The 27,461-nt window shown below is 49.1% G+C and overlaps 1 protein-coding gene across 1 annotated transcript; it reads right to left on the bottom strand.

The window, feature by feature from the left end:
- Positions 1-345: 345 nt before the first annotated feature.
- Positions 346-27,461, bottom strand: LOC126537116 (retinol dehydrogenase 5-like). The gene is made up of 6 exons (XM_050184264.3): positions 26,837-27,461; positions 20,261-20,489; positions 14,123-14,335; positions 7,177-7,359; positions 2,262-2,394; positions 346-2,102 (listed from the first exon to the last, which is right to left on the bottom strand). Exons 1-6 carry the CDS (start codon positions 26,876-26,878, stop codon positions 1,730-1,732), a joined length of 1,173 nt encoding a protein of 390 aa, XP_050040221.2. The 5' UTR covers positions 26,879-27,461; the 3' UTR covers positions 346-1,729.

The raw sequence follows: 27,461 nt of genomic DNA, 5'->3' as shown, positions 1-27,461 counted from the left end.
ACCGCAGTCACTTCTCCTAGCTTGCGAACTTGACGCGTTACCACGAATCGAACCCAGTTTGGTGCTAGATTAATTAGAGCCGTCACTTCAATGGGCTGCGCCATGTTTGCTGACGCAAAGCTTTTGGGGCCGCTGTTTGGGCTCCCGCTAAATCGGTGAAATAGCGCTCCCAACGCAAAAGCCGAACGCAATTTGCGTCTCGCGCATGAGCAGTGGCTTCGACGCTATTTCTTTGGGGTCCCAAAACGTTTGGGGCCCCTATTCTAAAACTTCCTAATAACTAAAGTAAGAGCACAGCCGCAAGCGTTTGTCAAGTCGACGTGGGCTGAAAAAAACCACGCGGTATATTGTTCCGAAGCATACTTTTATTGTCACACACACACACAAAATCAAATAAGCACATCACTGCACAATATACTGGCACTTCAGCCTTATTATAAGCATCGTGCCGCGATTTCAACAAATGCAAAAGTGAAGAAATGGGAAACAAAGAATACAGAATTCGCTTCTCGGTAACGCAAAAAAAAATATGTTTAAGTAAGTAAGCTACGATCACAGCTTTCTTTGACTTGAAAAAAGCATGTGTGCTGTGAGGAGTTGCCGGTAAATATTGCACATAGTTAACAATGTGTATGCATAAACAAACTCGGTGGACAATACATTCCCTTAAACGTTGTTGACAACGTAGTTATCTTTTTTTTCCTTGTTCACTGGGTAAATAGAGAGCACATACAAACAAACCCATTTGACAAACAAACATGTACTTAGCGAGCGAGCAAAAATGTACCAAGGTCAAATTTGCTTTCGTATCACAGTGAGCCAAGCGTTTTTAAATAGAAGAAACCCCATCTTCATATGCTTCCCTATTCAGTACAGCTTTGTCTGATTCACTCGTATGCCAATCGCGGTCTGAGATCATGGCGCTCCATTGTTGCCACTGGCGATGCCGGGATATTTTAAGCGCGTATGCGGTGTTTCGCAGATAACGTTCCGTGTTATCACTTGCCTGACTGACGTGAACCTCTCGTGGCGTAACGTAGAGGCAACAAGTGGGGTGCGTTTCAATTCAAGGAAACACAAATAACCAATTAGTACAGTAAGACCGCGATCCATTTTCTTTCTGTATTTTATTTTACAGCGGGAACGCGTTATTCTGTGGTAGGATGGCTAAGAATTTCCGGGTGCTTCGCCGATAGTTTCAGCGCCACGCACAATCACGACGACAAGCTATAGAACGGCTTCCCAGGCATTGTAATCGGGGCGCATCTGATCTGTTATTGTTGGCACTCACTGCGAATTGTGCCACAAGGAAATCTGGGTCACCTTTACGTATCAAATCTGAAGCCCTTTATTAGCAGACCCTCCTTTAAAACGAGTAACCTCGACCGACTTCTTTTTGGCGTAGGACGCCACGACGCAATTTTTCCGTGATATGAGCGCGATTTTCAAGCGGCGTGAAACCTCCGAAACATACCTCCGCCTGACAACGTCGAGGTAAAAATACACACATAATGTTGTCCCGCGCGAAGTGCGGCTGTTATTTATCTGAGACCTTAATCTCACGACGTAGCGGGTCGACTTACTTGCTCGTCTCGTTCTTGACGAGACGCGTAGCGGCGGAGATCAGCAACTGCGGAATGTACTATGAGCCGCAAACAAAATAATTATTATCTACGGGACAGGTGGTGAAAGGGGCTGGGATATCGCGCTGGCGAGAGCCGGAGGAGGCCTAGGCGACCTTGTCTTCCTGCCTGCGGACCCTCTGCAGCACGCCTCGGGCATCGGGCGCGTAGCGCGATTTCCAGGTCATGGCGACCGCGGCGTCGGCGAACATGCTCGGAAGGTTGAAGAGCAGCAGCGCCAGCAGCCAGCCGGCGGTGCCGTCGCAGCGATAGTAGCGCCGCGGCCGCGCCCTGGTGAGCGCGTGCGCCATGGCGTCCACCACCTCGGACAGCTCGCACCGAGACACGCTGGACAGGAAGCGAACCATGGCCCGGCAGCGGTCGCGAGCGTAGTCCTCGCCGTACGCGGCGCGCACGTGATCCGGGACGGCGGCGAACCGCTTCAGCAGGTCCTGCTCCACGCGCGGGTTGATCTCGGTCCTGCGAAAGGAAGGGGGGCGACCGAATGTGGAGACCGCTGTGGCAGCTGCTCTGAGCGCTATTGAAACGTCCGCATTTTTTTTAATTATTATTATTATGACGCCAGCGCTACCGGACTAGCCGATTATACGCCGATCTGTGGCTGCGGCATGCACTCACACGTAGTAGGTGGGCTCGATCGTCGACACTCCGACGCCCCACTGGGCAAGCTCCCGCCTGAGGCCGTCGGCGAGTGCGATGACGGCGGCTTTGGTCATGGCGTACGGCACGATCCACACGGGAGCCACGCGACCTGCGCACGTGAGAGGAAGAACACGAGGCGAACGCTTCACAGTCCGGAGCCGAAGTCAGTGTGACTGGTTCAGGGCGTCAACTGGATATCGCCGGCACATACATATATCGCGGTGGAACGGTAACCATAGTCTTTCGCGTAACAACAGCGCAGAATTGGGAAAAAAAAATCAACTAAATTAGTGTATTGTTTCCAACCTCTTGCGAGTATAACATCTTTAATCTTAAAGGTCACGTTGATTCGGTCAAGTTATGCTTAAAGAGGCTCTGAAGATACGTGGTCATGTGCAGCGGTGATTCTTCTCCCCATTGCGAGACCGAACAAAAAAAATCTTATTGCTCTGAAATGGGACTATAACACCTCGACACTTACGACGATCGAGAGCAATGCGTATAGGGCGCACACTCAGTTCGATTACGCATGACCTACTTTGCACTGGTGAAGCAAGTTCGGTTACACACTTCGGGAGAAACTCGGTAGTAGACAAGGCACAATACCCTTTCTCACAAGCTACACAATGGGAACACAAATATAGTGAAATAAAGAACAAGAACAGGTCACAAGCTATTTTAATTATATATATCATATTATAAGCCGACTGTATATCCATTTCTGAGGTATCCGTCTTTAGAAAAATGTGGGCTGATCCCGAAGGCAGTGTACTGTAACTGCGTTTCAAACACTAGCTGTCTTGAGGGAAGAATGCGGTAAACGGGCATGTGCCAGACGTTTCAAAGGGCGACTTTGGAACTAAAGAAGCATGCGGGCGATCGTGGCCTAATGGTTAGAACATTAGGCTGCTGCGCTGGAAGACAGAGGCTCGATGCCACCATCGGCCACTAATTTCTTTATAACATTATAGGAAGCCTTCACACCTCCTTGGAGGTATATAACAGAAAACTCGACGTGTGTTGAGCGTACGCGGTCGCGTCACAGTGTGCACAAAATCGCAAAAGAGATACGAGGCACAGACACGTCACTGGTCAATGAGAGTGCGCAAAGTCACCTGCGACGCACGCGCGCACACCTGTCAAGACGTCGCAATCTAAGCGTGCTGTCGCATAGTTAGAGGCGTTTAGCTCTGGCTAAATCCTTTTTTCCGCAATCTCTCCTTCCTGGCATCCGTAAACGCACGGCTTCTTTTACGGAAATAAAAATTCCTAAAATTTCATCGAGAGCAGGCTGAGATACATCGTTTTCGCACTAAACGAGATCAAGTTCGTTCCAACAACACGACACCTTCTTAAAGAGGCATTACTTGAAATCGCGAGTGCAGCGCGGCTTTTTATTTAGGATAAAATTTAGAGCTCACGAGCATATTCTGAGAAATAGGTCCCCATAAAGCAAAGCGTGCGGAAACAGAGCATTGTAAAAAGGAAGGCGCTCACGCGAAGTGCTTTTTCTCGCAGCTGCTCACACCGAGGGTCGTTTTTCTCTTTCCGCCGTGCGTGACCGTGCGAAAGGAATGATTGCGGGGACGGCTTCGTGGCCTTGAAGCAACCAGCAAAAGGGGACGTGTACAAGCGTCACCCGCCATCGTTGCTGAGCGGCTATGGTGTTGGGCTGCTAAGCACGAGATCGCCAGATCGAATCCCGGTTACAGTGGCGGCATTTCGATGGGGGCGAAATGCGAAAACAACCGTTTGCATAGATTCTGGTGGGCGTTAAAGAACACCGGGTGGTCAAAGTTAATCCGGAGTCCCTCGCTATACGGCCTGACTCATAATCAGATCGTGATTCTGACACGTAAACTCCCATACTTAAAGAAGAAGAAAGCTTTCACCCAGCATTAAGTGATTCGAAATCAGTGCACCGTCTTGTACCACGATGAGAAAGCCTAATCAAAAACTTCAAAAAATTCAGCACCTTTGAGAAGTGATGTCACCGGCGTAGCACGACGACCTGTCGATTTCAATGAGGAGCAGGAACAAAGTTGAGCGGGCTCATCTCTTACCAGGAAAGTGTTGACCTGGGCTGGTTCGTTACGGTCTATGTTGTGAACAGCACGGCATACAAGAAAACAGATGACACGTGTGCTGATGTCCCCGCTCCAAAGTCATTGTGTTTCATGGCATTGTTGTTGAAGTCCCATCATATTCTTTCGAGCTGTTTACAGCGTGCGTCGTCGTTCGTTGTAACTGTTCACAGCAGAGTCCGTAACGAGAGCACCGGGCCACCTACATTATATTTCAAGATACAGCGCACTGTAGGGAGAACTACTGGGCGTTGTCTGGACCTCAAAACTGTGTAAAGTGCGCTCTGACATCAAGGAACACGCGACCCATGCAGAGATACGTGCGTTCCCATGATCAAGCTGCCGCTTGGCTGACGCCAGTCGCATAGCTTCCTTTAAGTACTGCATTATCAGGCGTTGAAGTATAAGAGACGCTGATCTTGGTTCCTGGCCACGTTCCATGCGCGGCGCGTGCCGCGTGTTGCACTCTGATGATGATCGCAGCTTCCACCAGAGGGCACTGTTCGTATCAGAGCACTAAAGCCCCTAAACAAAGCACTGCACGGGCCAGGGCTGGCCCAAGAGCCCGGGCCGGGTCGGAAAGAGCAATTCTTGGTGCTTGAAGCCTTCGGGCCCTGGCCGGGCTTGAAGCCCCGTTGATGAGCCTTAGGTCGGTTCTTCGAACACATGCCGTCGATCTGTGTAGATTCGAAGTATTATGTGTAAGGCTAAAGTGACAACTTGGAAAAACTGGCTGTCAACTACATCAGCAAACAAAATTAAAAAATTCTAATTGTATTTTCCTTGATTTGATTGTGCAAGAAGCTTTCTCATTGTTTTTGTTGTTTTGCTTGTTGCTAGAAAACAATCGCTCTACCGAAAGAAAAAGAAAATACTGCAGAATGCTCTTCATACGGTCTGGCTGTTGCTGTCTTTTATTTTGCAATTGCTCTATTTCATCGCTCTCGATACGATTATTTCATTCCAGTTGCATAATTTTGCCACTTTTTTATTTATGCACCACATTGACGATTGCTCTATATATGGTTACCGCAGTACGCATACATATCTTGCGCCTTAACAGTATTCGTAGTGTTCTTCGTGAGCCTTAAATTAGTGCATGAGAATTGTTTCGCCATGGGTCCAGATGTGATGGTTTGTCAGTGCGTTTCCCGGATTAATCTTTTTTTGTGCCTAAATTATAATATGCGCCTCAGAACATTCAGCTGCTCTCGAACCTAATAAATTTTAAGCTTTTTCTTGCTGTAAGAACAATTGACAAGAGCCATTTTATTGTAATGGCAATTAGGACACCAAATGGGCGCTCGTGCGACCACCATCGCTCTGTCACGGTGTCGATGCGCATGCGTATAGCCACGCGCGTGAAGGGTTGCGTTTGGCTGCAATAACGCCGAAGCCAAGTTACCCTCATGCAAGGCGTGAGACCGGGCTCGTTAGCGCTCCATCGTGTTCCACGCTATGTAGCAAATGAATCACTTTCACGTTACGCCTAATCGGCTCTGCCATAGCCAGGGCTGAGGTAATAGGGTTCGAAACCAACCATCGGACATACTTGGGTCACTGAGTATGCGGCAATGTGTACATATGTGTCGCCCTTCAAAGAATCTATTTCCCGCCAACGTAGGCCACTGTAGACGCGGAACTGGGTACGTACTGCTGTTCAAAAAAACTCTTCGACGAGGACGACTTGGAGCACTGTGTATATTCCCCTCAGTCTGTGCTTAGTCTTCAATGAACCTCTTTCGTGCGAACTTGGATTACTGGGCAGGTGCCAGTAAGATTTTTCCGCTGTTCAATGAGCGCCTTCGAGACCAACTTGATTAGCTACGCACGTTCCACTGGGAATGTGCCGCTCTACAATGACGAAAACGATCCGTTAAATTACTCTCATGCTGAGCGGAATCGAGGGTTCCACGATGCCACGAGGGTTCCTCAAGGACAGCAACCCAACGCTTTAGTATGGAGCGCCAAAAATGTACCGGGCATGTCCCGCTTTCAATGAACGCTTCGCACGCCAGCGCTTTAGCGAACTGCGCCATGAATTCACTGGTTATGTGCCACTCTTCAATGAACCTCTCGGCAACTTGGGTCACTGAGTATGTGCCGCTGAGTGTGCGCGGAGCCAGAGTACAATTCTCAACGTTGGAAGGCATCGGTACGCCACGCTTCTCATCTTGGACGCCATGCGCGGACTTCTAGTCAGCGCCACTAGATGGTGCAGCGTGTCCAGAAAGAAGCGCGAGCGAGGAGCCCAACTGCCGCATGACGCGATTCTAGGGGTTCGCGCGCACCGGCGCACCACGCATTTCGGAGGTCACGCGCCGGCTTCGGGACGGCGGTGCTTCAGTGTGCCGAGTGTTCTTAGGGAAGCGCGAAAGAGGAGTCCCGCTGAAGTACACGGCCCATGCACAACTCGTCTCGACGGTGGCAATACGTTGTGTGGCATATATTGATTCAATGCCGAACGCGTTACCGTCAGTAGTCATCGTGAGATGGGTACTGCCGTATTCTGCAGTGTCTTAGAATACACCACCGAGGCAACGTCAGGTTTGAGGCATGTATAGACTAAGTTCCATCGGTGAGCCCGGACTGCGTTCGTTCATGTACTCACGGGTCGGGCCCGGGATTTATATGGGGGTCCGGGCCGGGCCGGTATATTCGGCCCGTACAATGCTCTAAGTTGGTACCGTGTGGGTTTACATGTGGGTAGTCGGCTGCTGCCGACCACCGCTAGGCTACTGCCTCGGACACTTCCATTGCAGGTTGTACAAAAACGAACCGTGACTTCTCTTTCTTCGTGAACTGACCTGCGTAGCTGGCGACGAAAACGAGCCTGCCTCTTGAGCGGCGCAGCAGAGGCAGGAAGGCCCGCGTGACTCGCACCGTGCCGTGCACGTTGACGTCGAACATCCAGCTGACCTCCTTCTGGGTCGTCCACTCGAACTCGGTGAAGATGTTCACGCCGGCGTTGCACACCACGCCCCACAGTTCTGCGCGACAAAATGCCGAGGCGTGCGCGACAGCCCACGAGTGAGCGTTACTGTTTGTACGTTCCTGAAACGACGTGCATACCGCAGCACACACGATTAAAATCATCAGGCGCGTGTGCTATCACGCAGATTCAAATGTGATGAATTGCGAAACTACTCCAATGGGTTGTTACGTTTCCAGGTCCAGCTGCATTTGTAACAGTGTCTTAATTCAGAATTCGGAATGTACACTTGATTGGGGCTATATACTCCATGCTTAGAATCCCGCACAGACCGAATGCACCTCGCACCTCCATGTAATTACGCACATCATGCGTTCTGAACGGTTATTTCCTGATCGCGTTTCAATTTATGCTGATGTTGCACATGAAACACGAGTACGAAGGAACAACAAAAAGAAAGAAAGAACAAGTTAAATGTCCATTAGCACGTTAAAGCTTTGTCGGCACTAGCACGTTTTAAAGGTTTACCGGAACATGCATGACTCTGCATGCACGTTGCTATGAACGCAACGGTTTCTAGCAATAAAAAGATAAATACCATCATTCGTACAGTCATATTCATTATGTGACTACGGTGACACATACCTTACGGGAAGATATAACTTACCAAGACCTACCGTGCTAACATCCCAAGCAGGAGCCACATTTGAATCACTGTTGGCTGCTGTTTTGGTAAACCTGGGGGAATTACAACCGTTAGGGCTCATCATATGTTGCTTCTGAAGCCATTATCTTAACGTTTCAAATTTTCAGTGGTTTGTCATCGAAATTTAACAAGAGCCAACTCAAATATTACGCTTCCATACTCTATTCTTACTTAACGAAAAGTAAAAAGAACATTGTTTTAGCATTTGCTCTAGAGAATCAGTAATGCAGAAACACTACAGATGATCATCTATACTGCTTTTATTTACCACCCCACCAGGATACGTGTAGGCTTGCTCGTATCGGCTAAATACAATCAATATGAACTTCACCTCAGATGACAATTAGCCCCCTGACCGCGAAGTTCATGCTCACGCAGTTCTTTAGCCGTTGTTACGTTTCGCCTACAACGCGCGGTAATGCCGGCGCGGATGCAACGGACGCCGGGGCTTTGTTCAAAACGGCGGACATTTTGGCCTGTTCGACGCCGCCGCAACGCCTACCCGCCAAGCGTGTCCAGGCGTGTTTCAGTGCCACGTGTCTTCGTGTGTGCGTGTGTGTGTGTGTGCCCTCGCTTGTCAAAGCGCGGCAGCCGGGGAGCGGAGTTCCCCGAATGAGGAGCCTGGACGTCTCTCGGCTCAACTGTTCGCGCCGTCGTGGGGGTGAGGGTTGGCGATGCGTCACTACACTCGGTTCAGCAGGTCTCTCGGCCCGACAGTTCGCGCCGTCGTGGGCTCCTGCTGCGCCGTCCCGTGACCTTCATCCCGTGACCTTCCCTCCTTCCCTTTTGGACCGCGACGCCGGGAGTATAAGAGCAGCTGCTCCCGGACGCCAGAGGAGAGGCTCCGATTTGTACTGTTGAGTTACGTGCTCTCCCGTCTCTCCAATTCGGTCGACCTGACCGGCCGCTCTTTTGCTATGTTAGAATAAACAAGTTGTTGTGTTACCAGTCTTCTCATGCTTTGCCGGGACCTTCGGATGCTTCCAGTGCCCCAGGCCGCCAGGCCAACGCTACCCTTGGGACTTGCGACCCATTGGCAATAACGGGCGTCTGAACCGAGACCCCAACAACTCGTGCCAGCGGTACGATTACAACATCTGGTTGCCAGCGGTGAGATCGCGACAACGGAGGCCAGCAGCGAAGAGATGCGGTTGACTGTATGCTGAGCAGCACAACGACCATCCGGGAGCAGCGCAACGAGCCCTGTGTGATGACTGGTTGCCTGCAGCGGAACGACTGCGCTGAAGTCTTGGCTGCGAGGTTTGGTGAGTGCGGGACTTTCTTCTTCTGAGTTTTGCCAGGCTTTTGTTAGTGTTAGAAACAGAGCTGGTAATTGTGGTTGTCGTTGCTGCCGGGTTAGTTTGCGGCAAGACAATAGTAGGCAGTAGAGAAAGCAGCATTCAGAGCAGCCATGGATTTGAAGTCGTTGCGCAAACCGAAATTGTTGGAGCTTGCGAGAGAGTTGGGTCTGGATGTCTCAGACAAACTCAGAAAACCAGAACTGCTAAGGGCTATTCTTGAGTTAGAAGCTGAGGATGACGAGCTGTCGGAATGCCTTGAGACCATTGAGGAGAGGGAGACGGCAAAAAGACAGGAGCGCGAACTTAAAGAACAGAAAGAGAAAGATGAGCGTGAACGAAAAGAACAGAAAGAAAAAGAAGAGCGCGAACACGCTTTGGAAATGAAGCGTCTCGAGTTAGAGATGGAACGCGCTCGTAATGGAAGTCAGGCACACGGTGCAGGAGAACGAGTATTGTTCAAAATGACTGACCTGATGCGGCCGTTTAAGCTTGGAGAGGACATTGGTTTGTTCCTGGTTAACTTTGAGCGAACGTGCGAGAAGCAGGGGTTCTCTCGGGAAACGTGGCCACAGCGCTTGCTCACTTTGTTACCCGGCGAGGCGGCCGACGTAGTCGCTCGCTTGGAGAGAGAGGAGGCAGAGGATTTCGACAAAGTGAAATCAAGTCTGCTAAAAAAGTACCGGCTGTCAGCGGAGGCGTTCCGTCGGAAGTTCCGGGAAAATGAGAAAGGCAGAAGTGAGTCATATACTGAGTTTGCGTACAGGCTTATGTCAAACATGCAGGAGTGGCTCAAAGAAGAGAAAGCGTTTGGTGACCACGAGAAAGTTCTGCAGTGTTTCGGGCTAGAACAGTTTTATAGTCGGTTACCTGAGAACGTGCGGTACTGGGTCTTGGATAGGCCAGACGTTAGTACGGTGGCTAGAGCCGCTGAGTTAGCCGAGGAGTTTGTGACGCGTCGGGCTCGCGGAGCTAAGGACGGTCAAAAGGGTGAATTTGGCTCCAAGTTTGAGAGGCCAAAGTTCACGCCCATGAGAGCAAAGGGGGACACACGTAGTTCGGATGCGAGTGAAAGCAGTCCGACCGAACGTAAGGAGACGGCGGCAACCGAAGCCGAACGCAGAAAGCGGTTCGAGATGAGGCAAGCGCGCGTTTGTTATACGTGCCAGAAGCCGGGTCACTTTTCGGCGCAGTGTCCGACCGAACGTAAGGAGACGGCGGCAACCGAAGCCGAACGCAGAAAGCGGTTCGAGATGAGGCAAGCGCGCGTTTGTTATACGTGCCAGAAGCCGGGTCACTTTTCGGCGCAGTGTCCAGAAACAAAAACACAAGTCGTGTTTTTGTCTATATGCAGCACTGACGAGAACATGAAGCTTCTCGAGCCTTACATGCGAGACCTCCTCGTGAACGGGAAAGAGTGCCGAGTGCTTCGCGATACCGCAGCTACGATGGATGTCGTTCACCCCTCTTACGTAGAACCCGATATGTTCACGGGCGAGTGCGCATGGATCAAGCAAGCAGTGGAAGCTCATAGCGTGTGTCTGCCGGTAGCAAAAGTGCTTATTGAAGGACCTTTCGGAGCACTTGAGACGGAGGCCGCAGTGTCATCTATGCTGCCCCCCCAGTACCCGTACCTATTTTCGAACAGGTCCGATCACCTCCTGCGCGAGAAGGGGCTTTTGTTTGGTGAGGCTAGCGTTCAGGCCTTAACCAGATCGAAGGTTCGGGAGCTCGCTGCAAAGGCGGTAGTTGCGGGACCGACGTTGTTGAACGATGAAAAAGGGTCAGAGGCGCAGCAAGCTGGTATTCAGAGCACGCCCGAACGGGATAAAATTGAGCCTGTAGCGTTAAGGGCACCAGATACTGGAGAGGAAATTCCCGATGCGGGAAAGTTAGAAGAGCTTCCGATCGAGCTTCCGGGACTAGGCTCAGTGACGAACAGGAAAGACACCGATCAAGTCATTAGTGACTTAATAAGTAAAGCATCGCTGTCGCCTGAGCAGAAAACCGAACTACACCAGCTCTTACAAGAGTTTCAAGGTCTGTTCTCTGAGAGGCCTGGTAGGACTTCTGTCCTTACTCATGACATAGAACTTACCTCCCCAGAGCCAGTACGATCCAAGGCGTACCGGGTGTCACCCCGCCAGAGCGATATTATGGAGGCTGAGGTAAAGAAAATGCTACAGCTCGGTGTTATTGAAGCGGGTGAGAGTGATTATACCTCCCCTTTGATTTTAGTTGAGGTACCGGGCAAGGAACCTCGTCCTTGCGTCGACTACCGCAGGCTTAATTCCATCACTAAGGATCAAATTTATCCGATCCCTAACATCGAGGAGCGCCTTGAGAGAGTGAGTAGCGCTCAGTTTATTTCCACCCTAGATCTTGTCAGGGGTTATTGGCAGGTTCCACTTACAGAAGAGGCTAGTAGGTATGCGGCGTTCATTTCACCAATGGGGACATTCCGTCCTAAAGTTTTGAGTTTTGGTTTGAAGAACGCGCCATACTGCTTTTCAAGCCTCATGGATAAAGTGTTGCGGGGACAGCAAGAATTCGCTTTACCGTATCTAGACGACGTAGCGATATTCTCCGCATCCTGGCCGGAACATATGGCGCACTTGCGGGCAGTGCTAACCCGCCTGCGCGATGCGGGCTTGACAGTCAAGGCTCCCAAGTGCCAGTTAGCACAGGCCGAGGTTGTCTACCTCGGACACGTGATTGGTCGGGGTCGTCGCCGCCCCTCTGAAATAAAAGTGGCCGCTGTGCGAGACTTCCCGCAACCGCGCACGAAGACCGATATTCGGTCGTTCTTAGGTGTCGCCGGCTACTATCAGAGGTACATCCCCAGGTACTCTGATATCGCGGCTCCCTTGACGGATGCTCTAAGAAAGACAGAGCCGCAAACAGTCGTCTGGGATGAGACGAAGGAAAGAGCTTTTAGCGCCCTAAAAAGCGCCCTAACAAGCCAGCCTGTGCTACGATCGCCCGACTACACAAAAGGGTTCGTTGTTCAGTGTGATGCTAGTGAGCGAGGCATGGGCGTTGTACTGTGCCAACGGGAAAATGGAGAAGTAGAACACCCCGTCCTGTATGCTAGTCGTAAGCTGACGAGTCGTGAGCAGGCGTATAGCGCCACCGAGAAAGAGTGTGCGTGTATCGTGTGGGCCGTTCAGAAATTGTCATGTTACCTAGCTGGCTCGAGGTTTATCATTGAGACGGATCACTGCCCTCTCCAATGGCTGCAGACCATCTCTCCCAAAAATGGCCGCCTCCTGCGCTGGAGCCTCGCTTTGCAACAATATTCCTTTGAGGTGCGTTACAAAAAGGGGAGTCTCAACGGTAACGCCGATGGCTTAAGTCGAAGCCCCTAACGTGGGAATCAGCCTCAAAATTGCTTGTTACTGATGTTTTTCTTCCTGAGGCAGGATTTTTTTTTAACTTATTGCTTTTGTGTAGTGTTTCAAAGTGATGATGTGCTTTTTAGTGCAATTTTTCCGATTTGTGGACGCGTTCTGAGTGCTGCTAAACTACTGTAAGGAACTAGGCAGCAGTATAAAAGGGGGAAGAGCCTGGCAGGGCTTAGTGAGGGTTGTGCCGTGCTTGCTGACTGAGCGGTTGACTTTTGGCGTGGTTCTAACGCTTGCCGGAAACGAGAACAAAAATGTCAACTCTCCCGAAGTCACTTTGCAGTGTCCTGTGTGCACCTGAACGTGAGAACGAGGCCTTCTCTGTGCGCTGCGCTCAAGAAACGCCCAAGGACGCCCAACTTCGGTTATGAGCATCATCGAGCGACATCCCTCCGGACAGCGGATGCAGTCCCCTGACCATCGGGATCTCCTTCCCCCGGCGGGGCGGTCTGTTACGTTTCGCCTACAACGCGCGGTAATGCCGGCGCGGATGCAACGGACGCCGGGGCTTTGTTCAAAACGGCGGACATTTTGGCCTGTTCGACGCCGCCGCAACGCCTACCCGCCAAGCGTGTCCAGGCGTGTTTCAGTGCCACGTGTCTTCGTGTGTGCGTGTGTGTGTGTGTGCCCTCGCTTGTCAAAGCGCGGCAGCCGGGGAGCGGAGTTCCCCGAATGAGGAGCCTGGACGTCTCTCGGCTCAACTGTTCGCGCCGTCGTGGGGGTGAGGGTTGGCGATGCGTCACTACACTCGGTTCAGCAGGTCTCTCGGCCCGACAGTTCGCGCCGTCGTGGGCTCCTGCTGCGCCGTCCCGTGACCTTCATCCCGTGACCTTCCCTCCTTCCCTTTTGGACCGCGACGCCGGGAGTATAAGAGCAGCTGCTCCCGGACGCCAGAGGAGAGGCTCCGATTTGTACTGTTGAGTTACGTGCTCTCCCGTCTCTCCAATTCGGTCGACCTGACCGGCCGCTCTTTTGCTATGTTAGAATAAACAAGTTGTTTTGTTACCAGTCTTCTCATGCTTTGCCGGGACCTTCGGATGCTTCCAGTGCCCCAGGCCGCCAGGCCAACGCTACCCTTGGGACTTGCGACCCATTGGCAATAACGGGCGTCTGAACCGAGACCCCAACAACTCGTGCCAGCGGTACGATTACAACACCGTTTACAGTATACCGGAACCCCTGACTTAGAAGGAGAAATGGCTGGTGAGGATAAGACAATACGAAAGTCTGCAAGTGAGCTATATGTTACTTTAATGCCAATGCAATGAACAGCGCTTCCATTAGAGTTCGCCCTCATTTGCATATTTCAGGAGTAACACTTCAGCAGGTATATTTCCGGCCACATATGTCAGCGCTACACGAGTATGGCCCCTATAGCGAAACCTCCCCGCCTCGTCGTTGAAGAAAACTCACGGTGTTGTCCCGCCAGTTCCCGCTCGACTAGGGTCGCTGCTTCGGCGACCTGCTTGTCATCGGTGACGTCCAGCGGTACCACCCGCAGGCCGGAGCAGCTGGCTTCTTCCAGTTCCGAGCGGCTCTGCTCCGGGAAGAGACAGCCGGCGAACACCTTGTAGCCCTCGCTGTCCAGCCGCTTCGCGAGCAGACGGCCGAAGCCACGGTCACAGCCTGTGGCATAGCGCGGAATATAGGAAGGCGCGTGTGGGCCCCTGGTGAACCGGCGTGGTCATCACACCGACTCCCGTGGTTATTCGTCGAGCCTAAAGTCCCGGAGCAACAGAGGGGCTATGAGGAACACCGTGGCGCAAGGATTCAGATTGATTTGAATGCGTGAGATCTTCAGATGAGCAAAGAATTATGCGGTACGCGAGCGTTCTCGCGTTCCGTCGCCATCGGAAAGCTCTCTCTCTCTCTCTCTCTCTCTACGGCAGGAATTTGACACCAAAAGTCCGTGCTAACCAGCAGGGCATCACATATATATATATATATATATATATATATATATATATATATATATATATATATATATATATATATATATATATATATATATATATATATCCAGTGAGTGCGGCGGAAAAAGAAGCATTTCTCATGAGAACTGACGCTCTCGCTAATATAGTCGCAAACAGTAATGCTTGACTTCATCGGACACATTTTCTCGGCACTGAGTGCGTCTAGTGAAATGTTACTAACTTTGACTGGTGATTTAGTTCAAAATTTGTTATCTCCTTTTTATGTGTACTTGACCATTACTTATGTAAAAGCTTAGAACAGGGGTACTCGGGGTAGTTAAATAAGAAGATCTTTAATAAATACTTAAGCAAGTAGTGCAGTCGAATACCTTGATAAAGTAAACTATGCGCCGACGACTTATTCACGCGCTTTGTTTTGGACCACTTCGAGTGCGTGCACTGACATTTGTCGGGTTCGTTCTCCCCGTGAAGCCGGCACGTGCCTCGCGCAAGCGGTCTTTCCGTCCATGCGTGCAACACGCACGGACGATTAGTTAGTCAAGCGGCTCTGTGAAAGAATTCACTGACGCATATACATATCGCTTATCTGGAAGGACGAGAGGAGAGAAAAATTACCGGAAGCCTATAGAGCATATCGCTTAGACAACTGCGACGGACATTTTCCGTCCCTCTCATTTGGCACAAGTAATTTGCGGCCTTATTGGATCACGGAGGAAGGGGCTCTATCTATTGTGTCAACAGTGCGACGAAGCCTATAGCGATCTTGTCATATCCTGTACTCAGTTATATGACAGAGAAGAAATGATCTAACTGCATGCACACCTTACAGGAATGAAAATATTAATTTCAGACGTTTCCCGCTTATCAAACTGAAGCGTATATACTGTATACTTATATCAGCGTGTACTGTGGGTTTTCTTTTGATGACGCTATTAACGCCGTCCAAACAACCGGCGACGTTCAACGACCCAAATGGCGGCTAATGAAGCGCATCAACGCGTTCGCTCGGTTCGCGCTGTCCCGGATGACAGAGGAAAGACAAAGGATGCGAAAACAATTGCAACGCAATCGTTGCCACTTCCTGGACGGGGCTTCAGACCGCAGTGGCGATTCAGCGGCGAAGTGTGTGTGCCAGGAGCCTCGTAACATCGACATTTTTGTTTTCGTAAACCTGTGTAAGCAAGCAGTATAAACTGAGTGCTATATTAAGGGCAGAGTTGTCGCTGAGCGCGTTTCTCGAGACAAAGGAATTAGCAACCTTCTCGACGAATGACGTCGTGGTTGAGACCATAGCTTAAGACGCGGAGTGTATATTTCCTATCTTTGATGTCACTGCGTGCGAACCGACGAGTAATTTCCAGCGTATTGGAGAGTGCGCTAAAGAATTGCATAAGCACTGACCATCAGCCGTAGGATAATGCATTTACAGTGTCACGGTATAAGATAACGGAAAGCGGCGATAAGACGCGTCGTTTAACTTTCGTTATTCGCTTCTTTTTTTTTTACTTTTAGCTTTACTTCTTCCATAAAGTGGTATGCTGCCCCGATGGCCGTGGCATTGCGATGACGTCTTTCACCGAGAACTCCTACAGCTCGAAGACAGCTATTTCCTATCCTTTGTGGCAGCTCCCTTTACTACATGCTTTACAGGGGCGTCAGTGGGGAGGGGGATTATCAGAGTACTATGTTGGGCTAGTTTAAGAGCGATGTGCGGCGCAAGCTCAACATCAGCGGAAAAATTAAGAGGAGACAGAAAGAGCGCCATACTCGCAACTAATTTTATTCCAGGAAGCACCCAATACATAGGCACATACACGCACACAATGACCACACACGTCACAGGTGAAGGAATGCGGACAAAACAGATGAACTTGCAGGACAGCTATTTCAAGCCAGACAGACTATGAGCAAACTGAATCTAAAATTTGACATTCGCTTTTATGATGTGAAACCAGTCTTATCCGGTCTTACTCAGTGTGTCTGAATCGCTGGTTCGGGGCCTGAAAGGCGTCAGCAGAATGGCCTGGGCTCTTGCAGAGAGAGCAGATAAAAATTTGGAGGACGCTTAATATTCGCCTTTAAGAGTGGAACGCGATAGCCTTCAAAGATGCCTGACTGCTTCTCACGCTTCCCGGCAACTGCAGCTTATGTAACTTTAATGTTTACGGGGAAACGCTGGCGGCGGAAACTGCACGAAGGCGAGCTTTCTAGTAGAAATTTAAATTATGGGGTTTTACGTGCCAAAACCACTTTCTGATTATGAGGCACGCCGTAGTGGAGGACTCCGGAAATTTCGACCACCTGGGGATTTTTAACGTGCACCTAAATCTAAGTACACGGGTGTTTTCGCATTTCGCCCCCATCGAAATGCGGCCGCCATGGCCGGGGTTCGATCCCGCGACGTCGTGCTCAGCAGCCTAACACCATAGCCACTGAGCAACCACGGCGGGTCTTTCTATTAGAAACGCGGCCTCTAGCCTGGTCCAATCCCCGAGGTCGTGCCCAGCCACGCCAAAAAAATTACATCATTTTCAGGTTTTTGTTATTGTTTCGTACTTTTAATATTTCAGTCAGAAGATTAAACATATAAGGCATGCGCTATCGGTATATTGTTTCACGACACTTGTTTTTCGCGGCAGTAATGAGCAAAGGCAGTAACTTCTTGAATGCTTTCCTTGTTAGGACAAAATACAGCAATAGTATCCTCATATGCTAGTACTTTCATATGTGCTGTCTGTAGCTTAAAACCCTTTATGCGCTCATTGTTTATGATCCCCAGGCAGAGCGGCTCGAGATAGGCCGCGAACAGCAGGGGTGACAGCGGATAACCTTGTCTTTCCGAAGATCACACACAGATGCTGTCAGTGAGCTCACCGTTAGAAATTATTCGCGCCGTGCAGTTCGCATGCGCCATTCGGACGCCGGTCGAAATGACGTCACCGACATTTGATTGTTCCAATAACATAAACAGGACATCATGCGATAGCCGGTCAAATGCTTTGGCGAGGTCCAGTTGCATCATTGCTACCGGGGAGCCGGTCACGTCACAGCATTCCAAAACTGTTCGTACAACGTGTACATTTGTTGCTATGCTATGGCCTTTAATGCCACCCGTCTGGTGCGGTCCAGCCAGATTTGTTATCACACTTTGCAGCCTTTTGGCCAGTATTTTCATGAATATTTTGTAATCCACGTTGGTGAGGCTTATTGAACGATAGAACACCACCAACAAGCGTATTTCCGGATCGTCCGACTTGGGGACCAAAACAATACGTGAACAGGTAAATGACAGCGGTAGGCTTGCCCACTCTCGTACGATTCTACTATAGCACTTTGACCACAATATTGGCGACGTGGAATTTAAAAGCTTTGTAAAAAGCAGCGCTTAGCCCATCAGGTCTTGGAGACCTTACTGTCGGGAGTTCCTCTATTGCGCAGTCGATTTCAGTCAAAGAAATGGGTCGTTAGAGAGTTTTGCCATTAGGCCCAAGAATCCTGTGTGAAAGCCGTATTTCACCTCAAGTCTGTGCCCAGGCAATTCATTGTAGTGTTCTACAATCGCGTTTCGGATCGCAGCAGGCTCTGTAGTGCGACACCTCTATAATTAATTTGCCGTATTTCTTTTTGATTCCCGTATCGCTTCTCGTCTGGTAACGCTCGCTTTGTTGGCGTTTCACCCGCCCAGAATTTTTCAGACCTCGCTCTTATCACTGCTTCCTTGTACTTTTCAGTATCAAGGCTTCCAAGCTGTTGCTTCGCTTCTTTTATTTCTTTCGTGTATTTTCCTGGTTGGAAGCTATTCATGATAACTAAAAAATCGAGTTCCTCATGCATTTCTTTCTTTTTTTCTTTTCCGCGTGTCGAATTGCACCGGCTTTTTCGATCGCCATAAGCTTTTCTCTCTGTTTCATCTCCTCCCACTCAACCGTATAGCGGGAGGGCTGCGTTGAAAGTAAGTTTTTCATTTCTTTCGCTGTCTCTGTTATGAAGTTTTTGTTCTTTAAAAGTTTCGCACTCAATTTCCACAAATGCCAGTTAAAACGTCATCTCCTCTTCATTGTGCCAAAAGGAACTTTGTGCGAGGAACTGACAGCATGGTGTCTTCTTTCCGCTCTTTGTATACGGTGTCTGCGTTTGCCATTCTGTCGGCGCATCGGGTGGCTGCGCCGTATTTATTCGAAAGAGTCTGGAAAGAGTCTGCTCGTTGTTCATTTTTTTGTTTTCGAAGCTGAACTGCCGTGCTATCTGCATTTACGCTCCGAACGTCGACAGTGAGCGCCAAGCTTTCTGTGAAGCTCTTGAAACGCACCTGAGGTGCGACAAGGTTCTAATACTGCTAGGGGACTTCAATTGCGTTTGTTTTGCTCAAGACCGCGCAAAAGCTTTGGCGCTGAGCGATAACAGTGCCCAGTTCCTTAACTCTATGGTCAATGGCTGTAACATTGACGGCATTGGCCAATTGTTTGCTAGCAATTCTCAACCCAAATATACACATTTTCAACGTGATTGCCGCGCCAGATTGGATCGAGTGTATGTCTCTCTAGAATTTGTTCCATTGTGCACTGGGTATGACGTTAAGCCCGTAAGCTTCAGTGACCATTGTTTAGTTATTGCAGCATTAGGCCACAATTGCGCGCATGCTTATACCGTGCCAGCGCCAACTATCACTTTGAGACGATTGACACGTGTGTCACATCGCGTGTATCGTGGGTGCGCGGGAGAACATGTGGGTGCACCAGTTTCTTTTAAGCCAAAGGAGTAGCAATAAAATTAACAAATTTATAGCATGAATAAATGCTTCACGAAAGTTCCTTTCTTTCGTATCTGCAGGCGCTTGCGTTCATTTGCCCTATTTTTGAACTTTCATTGGACTGTGTGTAGCACGTGTGCGTTTGTTTTCATGCGTGCGTTTAAATTTAATATAAATAACTTTTGCTAGGCATTACTGATATTCCTATTCAATAAAGAAGAAAAGAAGTGCGGTCGCACATCTTGTAGTAAGCGGGTTATAGTGCTCTATGAACACACGGACAACAGAAGTAGAAGCGTACAAAAGTGGACTGTCCACTTCTACTTCCGTTGTCCGTGTGTTTATAGCACAGTATAAGCCCATTATTATAAGATGAACTTCTACCAACTTGCTGCTCTACGGCGGTTGTGGCCTAACACTGAGAGCATCGGTCTGCTGTGTTGGGGTGACCGAGGTTCGACCCCACCATCACGCATGTGACTTTTTTTTTTTTGAAGTATGAGCTATTGAACAAGAAAAGCAACACCACCCTGCAGTAAGGGTCATACATTTCCGGGAGAGTCTGCAAAGAAAGCTTGGCCTTTAAAAAAAAAACTGCAGCACGGGTAACGCTTTACGAGACGCCGGCCCCCCAGCATATCAGGTGGTAGAACGATACCTTCCGGGAAAATTCCGAGTGCACACCGGTATGTCCATACGTCACAGCACCCATAGGCCTCCCAGTATTAACCGTGAAATATCGCAACGGACCAAACCGATAAGTGTCCCATCAGCACATATCAACAGATCTACCTGGCAGATATAGCTTGACATTTCCGGTGATTTCTACTCTCGTTTCCTCTTTCTCGGAAGCGTGCCCCGGCTCACCTGTGACTAGCACGGCCTTGCCCCTAGGGCTGAGCTTGGCGTTGGGCAGCAGGAGCGTGGTGAGCGCCCAGCCGAGGAGCAGCGTGAGCGCCAGGAGCGTCAGGAGGGCGCCCAGCCACCACAGCGCGTACGACCAGCCGCGTTCGTGGACCCCGGGAAGCCATCGCCACAGCGCCACCAAGCAGGCAGCCGCGAAGAGGTGCACGGCGGCGTCCCGGCGGACCTGCAGCTGGAAGTTTAAAAAGCCATCGATTTAAAGGGACACTAAAGTGGGACATTAAACCAGATTAGATTGGTAAAGTGTCCTTCCTAAGCTCTCTCTTCGCCAATATTGTAGTAAGAGGTTCTTGCTAGGTTCTTACTACTGTCATGTCGTCGACTAGGGGACCTTCTCCTGCATATCCTTGTTGCTTATTTAAGCTTCAATAGAAAAATAAATTGCGGCTACTACTTCTTTCCACTGTAGAAGAGAAATTGAAGGCTGAAATTCCTCTTTTTGAATTTCGCGTTGAAAGCTCGGCGCTGTACGTCAGTGTGACGTCATGGAGTTCACAATACTTTCCCGATCGTATTTGGGACGTTGTGTCGCATTAAATGATCTCGAAATTTGCTAAGTCCGTTCTCTGGCTCCTTTAGAACACAACGCAATCGATCATTACCAATACTGAAAAAAGTAACAAGGCCAAAGCAGGCACCATCAAAATCGATGACGTCATGGCTGACCGACGCGGGAACTTCCAGGAGGCATCGTCACCCGTCTCTGGATTTACCGATCCTCCTCTCTGGATAAGGGCGACTTTTCGGTACTGTAGAAGGCTAATTTACTAATACAGCTCAAATTATTTTTCTGTTTAGTGTACCTTTAACAATTTGCAGCTGCGACCGCCGCTTAGCACTTAGAAGTGTGACATATTGAAGCAACCTTTATGTTACAGCGAAGCTATCGTTGCGTCTAGACGCGTTGGAGAATGTACGCTCTAAAGCGGACGCACAAATGTTTGACGAAAATTTGTTGGAAGAACCATGACAGCTAGGGCTTTGAAATTTAGGGAGTATCTTATTCATGTCAAGCGTCCCGTGCGGGGAAATATAAGTATGTATAAGTAATTACACGCTTTGTGTGTAACCATACCCAAGTTCTCTTAATTGCGCTTAATTTAGAGCTCGCTGGAGCTGTAACTGAAATTCAGAACTGTTATACATGTCAAGATAAAGCTTAGTATGAATGACAATGTGATTGACTGAAGTGGAAAACATGGCGCACAAATTTTTAGCATTGTAGATGCTTTGAGGCAACCGTGCGAAATTATCAAATATGTGCTGATTGGCATTATCAGTACTTTCTGGGGCACTGAAACGTTGGTCGGGCTGACGATTAATTCATCGCCAAGTTCATTAGAGCAGCGATAAGCGTCCGAATGACAGAGATGACCGAGGCAAGAAAAGGCGAGTTCGCTGAGGAATACAACGGGAGGAGGATTACGGTACCTGCAGTGTACGCTATTTAGACAGCCACGACTGGGTATACAGCACTGTGTCCCCTCAGATTATGTCTTTGCCGACTAAAGCGCACATCAGTGGCACTTTTACGCCTGAGGCCGTGTTTAGTTGTCGCTGCGTCAACATGTTTTCATCAGAACCCGCTGTTGGCCGAGTTGATGAAACAATGCGCGCGCACACACTAGACGGCCGTCAGTCCGAGCGCTTGTCGCTTTTCCTGTGTATTCTTTTTCGCGCTCAGACCATCTTCATATTATCGTGGTGCTTCGACTTTTCCTCTTCCAGTAAACAATCAAACACTTCAGGAAGGCGACACGCGGATTTCCGTGCACGTAATGTGAAAAACGAGACGCAAAAAGAGGACAAATAAAAAGCTGTGCCGCCTTTCTTTTATGTGTACCGTTTTGGAGAAGCTTTTCGTAATGATGGCTTGCCAAATAGAGTTTCCGTTTCCGCGTGAGGTTCTGGCGAGCATGTGCGTACCAGCTCCAGGAAGGTTCGCCGTATTTCATATCCGAGTCGCATAAGTGAGAAGTGCGGCCCCCTGCAACAGCCGGTCGTGGCACGACAGCGTTCGTATATGGATCTCGTCACTTTCGGTGCCGCGTCCTCGACTGCATGGTTGCTCACAGCAAATACAATGCCTGCATGAGACGCTCAGTCGCGTCAGCGGAGTCCTGCATATCTGGACCTCGTCATGTATTACAGAAAAAAAAAAAAGAAAGAAGACTTCGATTCCAGTTTAATTTCCGGAGGAGCACGCGCGTCATGTATCCACAGTTACGTTATAAAAGTGCTGTCGGCGTTCAGCTATCTGCGCGCGCTTCCAACATGCACTGCAAACAAAGTCTTTAGACAGCGTCCCCGCATTTTCGAGTCTTGGTAGGATTACTCTGAGAACAGAATAATTTCACAATTCTAGACGCGCCCTTTCAGATGTCATGTGTGCTTATTTCCAATCAACTACGTGGTTCCTACCCGCTATGGGGGACCGGCCAGGAAATGGATGCATTATTCCAATTTATACTGAGGAATAAATTTCCGAACACCTATGAACTTAGTGCCGTACAACGTAAGATTATCTGGTAAAATAAATTCAGTAAGTTCAGATCGAAAGAATAATCAGTAATGTAAAAATACACAAAAAATAGAATTTAGCAGGGCATTAGGTTGGATTCCATAATATAATTTTGGACATGGGAGCAAACGTCCCTCTGGTTGAATCACAAAGTGGAGGCCAAACGAAAGGATAACAGGTTTTGTTAAGTCCAGGCCAAGTCTTGGAAGAAGTATGTCCGATATCCCTTTTCTTGCTGCAGTCGTTTGGTTGTTGGTCTCGTCATCGTCGTCGTTGTTCCACTGCTGCTATGCATGTATCCTATCAGCTCTGTTTACGAAGCTAAACCAGGTCAAATTTATTACAACAGATTTTGTGTCCTTTCCATAACTTATCAGCAATTCATTAAAAAGCTACGACACATACAATAGTACAATAAAAGGACACTTGAACTATTTCAAATTAGTCCTGTGGACATCCTCCAGGTGGAAAAAAGTCCCATGAAAAAGGCAAAACTGTCTTCCAACCGAAAACTGCCGAAGATGTATCCGTTCTACTCTCGGGAACGTAGGCAGGCCTTGCGCCTCAGAGATGTCCGGGGCGCTATGCAATTGAGAGCGCCGCTGTCTACTTCCTTGGTCACGTGCTAAGCCTTCTTGACTCCAGAAAAGAGAGCGGTGCAGATGCTGATGCGATATCTAAAGGTATACGCGAGTATGCTACCGCTACTATGTCATGTTGAGTCTCTTGTCAGCATTGAGACATTGTTATACCGGTATGTACACTTAAAATCAGGGATTACTTTCCAGATCGGTCTTGATGATACCTCCACCTGACGAACGGTGTATACTATAATATATATATATATATATATATATATATATATATATATATATATATATATATATAGACACGCACACACAGACAGACATCAGCGTCCGTGCTGTAGCGGCTACACCACTTGAGAACGTTGGCGTCCCTACAGCCGAGTCTATTTTAAGTTTTTGCACAGTGTTGCCGGAAGTCATTTTGCGGAAACCGCGAGGCACGACAAAGGCGACCGATAACAGAGCTTGCGTCATTAATGAAGGCGCATGCGAGAAGAGCAGGAAGAGGCGTAGTCGGAACTTGCCGTAGAAAATTAAGGGCGGTGGCATTCCTCACTGCCCAAGCTCTCCTGACGTACAACAAAAAAAAAGCGCCGTCATCTGACGGCGCTTGTACACGTGCAGCTGTGGAGAGCAGCGGATCCTCTTTTGCTGTCCACTTGGTCCGCGCTGTAATAATACGCCCACGAAGTTGCTCATCGTCGCGGTCTCGCTCTCTTACGTTAAGCACGAGCGCGCAACCGCAGATTTCCAAAGTCGAGGGCGAGTTTCGTTTTTTTCGTTTTTTTTTTTTTCTGGCGCGCTTTTTAAGTTAACCTGTATACGACGACTTTCATTGCGAAACTTGTACAAGGTGTGAAACTTGTTGAAGGCTCGTTTTCAATTTTTTTTTTCTTATGCTGAAGACAAATTACATAAAGTAGTGACAGACAATAAATACAGAGAAAGCGTAGGGGATGATAATCGCCTCGGTTAATTTAAATGTAGAAATAATCAGGGAAAAAAAAGGAAAAGTAAACGAAAAGTTAACTTACCAAAGGTGGGGACCGAACCCGCGCAATCCGCATTAGTCGTTCAGTGCGTTACCAATTATGCAGCTGCGCTGGCCATCCTCTAGCTCGCTTTCTTGTGGGTTTTGTATACAAGAGCGGCCCTGGCAGTGCTAGCCAGAGTCGCTCATGGCCAAGGCGGTGAACGCGGAAAGTCCGCTGGCATGTTATCCTTCCGTCAACTTTTCGTTTCAGTTTACCTGGTATTGTCTAGAATTGAAATAAACGCAACAATTAGCTTCCCCGAATCTTTGTCTGGTTTCCTTGTCTGTTACTTCGCATATAATTACACAATTAAGAAGGGGGGCGAGGGGCATATGGTGTAGCACGCTGCGATATAGAAATTATATAAATAGGAATAAAGTGCGTCAGAAAGGCTGGCCAACGTTCCGATAGGTGTACCTATCTTTGTCAAAGGCCTTTGTCAAAGATAGGTCCACCTATCGAAACGTAGGCCAGCCTTTTAGGGGCACTTTATCCCTGTTTATAGAACTTCTGTATCACGGTTCGTATATATTGTGACTAACAAAAAATCGAGCTTCGCGGGTCCCTTCATTCGTCTCGCTCATTTCTCACTCGTTATCTGTTTTAGGAGAACAGGTTGAGTTGCAGACATGTGGAACAGAAGATGTCAAGAACTTAGGCTTGCGTGGCTCCCTTAAAAAAAAGAAAAAAATTCGCTACAAACGACACGCCGTGGGTGTTCGCGTTACGCATTTCAAAAAAGAAACAATACGCGCACACCAATGGGTTCGTGGTATCGTTAAATAAACTATTAATAAAGCACGTGAGACAGAGCTCTCTTGCGGATGTTGTTGATACTGTGGAAGTGGCATTTGCACTGTATATTGCTAAAGAACAAATATGCTTGGCGAAACCGTTGAGTTTACGTACCACGTCCGTTCAGATTTGCGTTCAGATTTCGGTGACTTGACACCATCGCATCAACTATTCAGAGACCGCGCCGTCCAGCACCATCTATCAATCACCGCTTTTATGGCTGCATAGAATTTGCGTGATGACACAGGGCAGCAGAAAATTTCTTTCCGCATCGATGCAGGGGACAGAGGCAAACCAAGGCCCAGAGGCCAATACTCGAATACTAAATAAAAACGTTTCTGCAGCCACCACCTGGCAGCCACCGAGAAACCGATGACCTAGATTTTCTAATAGGGTAAGCGCGCGTTATTGACCTTGTTAAACGTAAACATGGGAAGTTGAGGCACTCGCAGCATATACTATCAGAGCAAAGCATCGGGGTCATCTGGAGGCTATCGCGTAACGTGCATATTTACTGCGCAACTGCTGAATTTGTTTGGTGCGGCGCGTGCTGATGCGATATCAATGCACTTGGAACTTTCTTTTTTTTTTTTTGTGTGTGTGTGTGTGTGTGTCTACGCAGGACTACATTTAAAAAAAAAAGAAACTGTGGGCATGATTTTGCGGTTGGAAATATTCCCAGAGCTTTCGGATAAGAGCAAGCTTATTGTTTCGTGCACGCAGCCCGGTAAGCAATGTAATGCCGGGTACGATGTCATGTGGGGCGCTCTTACTTCAGAGAAGGTATCTTATAGTTCCGAAATAGCAAAAAGTATTGCGACCAACGAAATGCCACTTCCCACTTTTTTTCGTCAACCTCAACCTTTCTATAGGTTGTGTTCAATAACGATGACCTTTTACTCAAAATCCTAGGTGTCAGAGAAAGAGCGATGGAGAGAAAAAGAAAGACCACTGGTCCAGTTGAATACAGCTCGGTTGCTTTCGGACTTGTGGAGCCATGCTAATTTTGAAAAACTTGAGTTTTGACAACTACACCACTGATTAACTAGCACATTGCCACTTACATTTACGACTTTCTAAGCAAAATACCGAGGCTGTCGTAAGTGACAGCTATACCATATCGAACATTTCTACAAAAAGCAAAACAACAATATCAATAGGGGAAATACTGTACTTTACTGTTTAGACTTTAACATTCCAATGCTTTACTGTCAGTGTCACAGCTCCACGGTCAAGGTTATAATTTGATCAGCTGCAGTTTTTTAACCTAGATTTAGTCTGAACACTCGAGGATTGCGCATTTCGCATGCAATTCTAGCTGCCGTGGGTCAGGGTTGAGCCCCCTGACGTCCTACTCCATAGTCCACTCCAACTCCCACATACATTGAGCCGTATACCGTTGGGTGGTACCGGTTGACAGGGAGCCCGAAACCCAGTGCATAACGTGGGGCTCGGCGCACTACTTATGAATCAACAAAACAGCGCACAATCACCGTTGCAGCCCATGTATCGTAAAAAAAGAACGAAGTAGGCGAACGATGCTCGTAGCGCACCACACGATGCAGCGGTGCTGCAGACATACCAGGCCGCCGAGGAATCTATCCGCGGACAGGGACGTGAACATGGGCTACGCAGATTCGGCGTCCCCGGCGCCGCCGCATGGGAGGAGCTGCACGACGCTTGCCTGCAACGCGGGAGCACAGCTCGCTACAGCGTGTGTTGTGAGTATGGTGCAGCAGCAGGCGGCGGCTGCGGCGGGCAGCAATGTGGCGCAACGGAGCAGCCCTGTTTCCTCAAGCCACTTCGAGGTCAGGGCTGTCGTCTTCTCGCCGGCCGGCTCCTCCTTGCCGCTCCAGCGGCTGCGCTGTACGGCGGCGTCATCGTCGCAGTCGTCGCCCCCTCGAGATACCGGCTCTCTCGCCGTGCATGCGTGTCCAGCAGATTCGTTCGGTGACGGGGTTCACGGTGTATAGCGTCCCAGAAACCGCCCGCGCGAGCGCGCGCTTGCGCTCTCGCGTTGTGCAAGTCACCGACGCGCGCGCGAAGCCGTCGCCGCCACGCAATCGCCCAGCCGTGTGCAGCGCAGCGTAATTGCCATCTGTTGCGCGCACGAATTCTGAACCGTGTATACGGAGCGCCCCACATAAGCGGTGCTGCTTCCAAGGTTCAAGAAGCAAAACTAGCTCTTCAAAGCGTGGGTCAAACCG

This window comes from Dermacentor andersoni, chromosome 4 (genome assembly GCF_023375885.2).
Source record: "Dermacentor andersoni chromosome 4, qqDerAnde1_hic_scaffold, whole genome shotgun sequence".
In the NCBI taxonomy this organism is placed as follows: domain Eukaryota; kingdom Metazoa; phylum Arthropoda; class Arachnida; order Ixodida; family Ixodidae; genus Dermacentor; species Dermacentor andersoni.
Note: the sequence above shows the minus strand (reverse complement) of the source record. Positions and strands in the feature narration are given on the sequence as shown.

Excerpts from the sequence above, each read along its gene's own strand:
- LOC126537116 (XM_050184264.3), bottom strand. The coding sequence starts at position 26,878 with ATGTTCACGTCCCTGTCCGCGGATAGATTCCTCGGCGGCCTG. Across the intron at positions 20,490-26,836 it reads ATAGATTCCTCGGCGGCCTG|CTGCAGGTCCGCCGGGACGC; the intron begins GTATGTCTGCAG and ends TTAAACTTCCAG. Across the intron at positions 2,395-7,176 it reads TTTCGTCGCCAGCTACGCAG|GTCGCGTGGCTCCCGTGTGG; the intron begins GTCAGTTCACGA and ends TCACGTGCGCAG.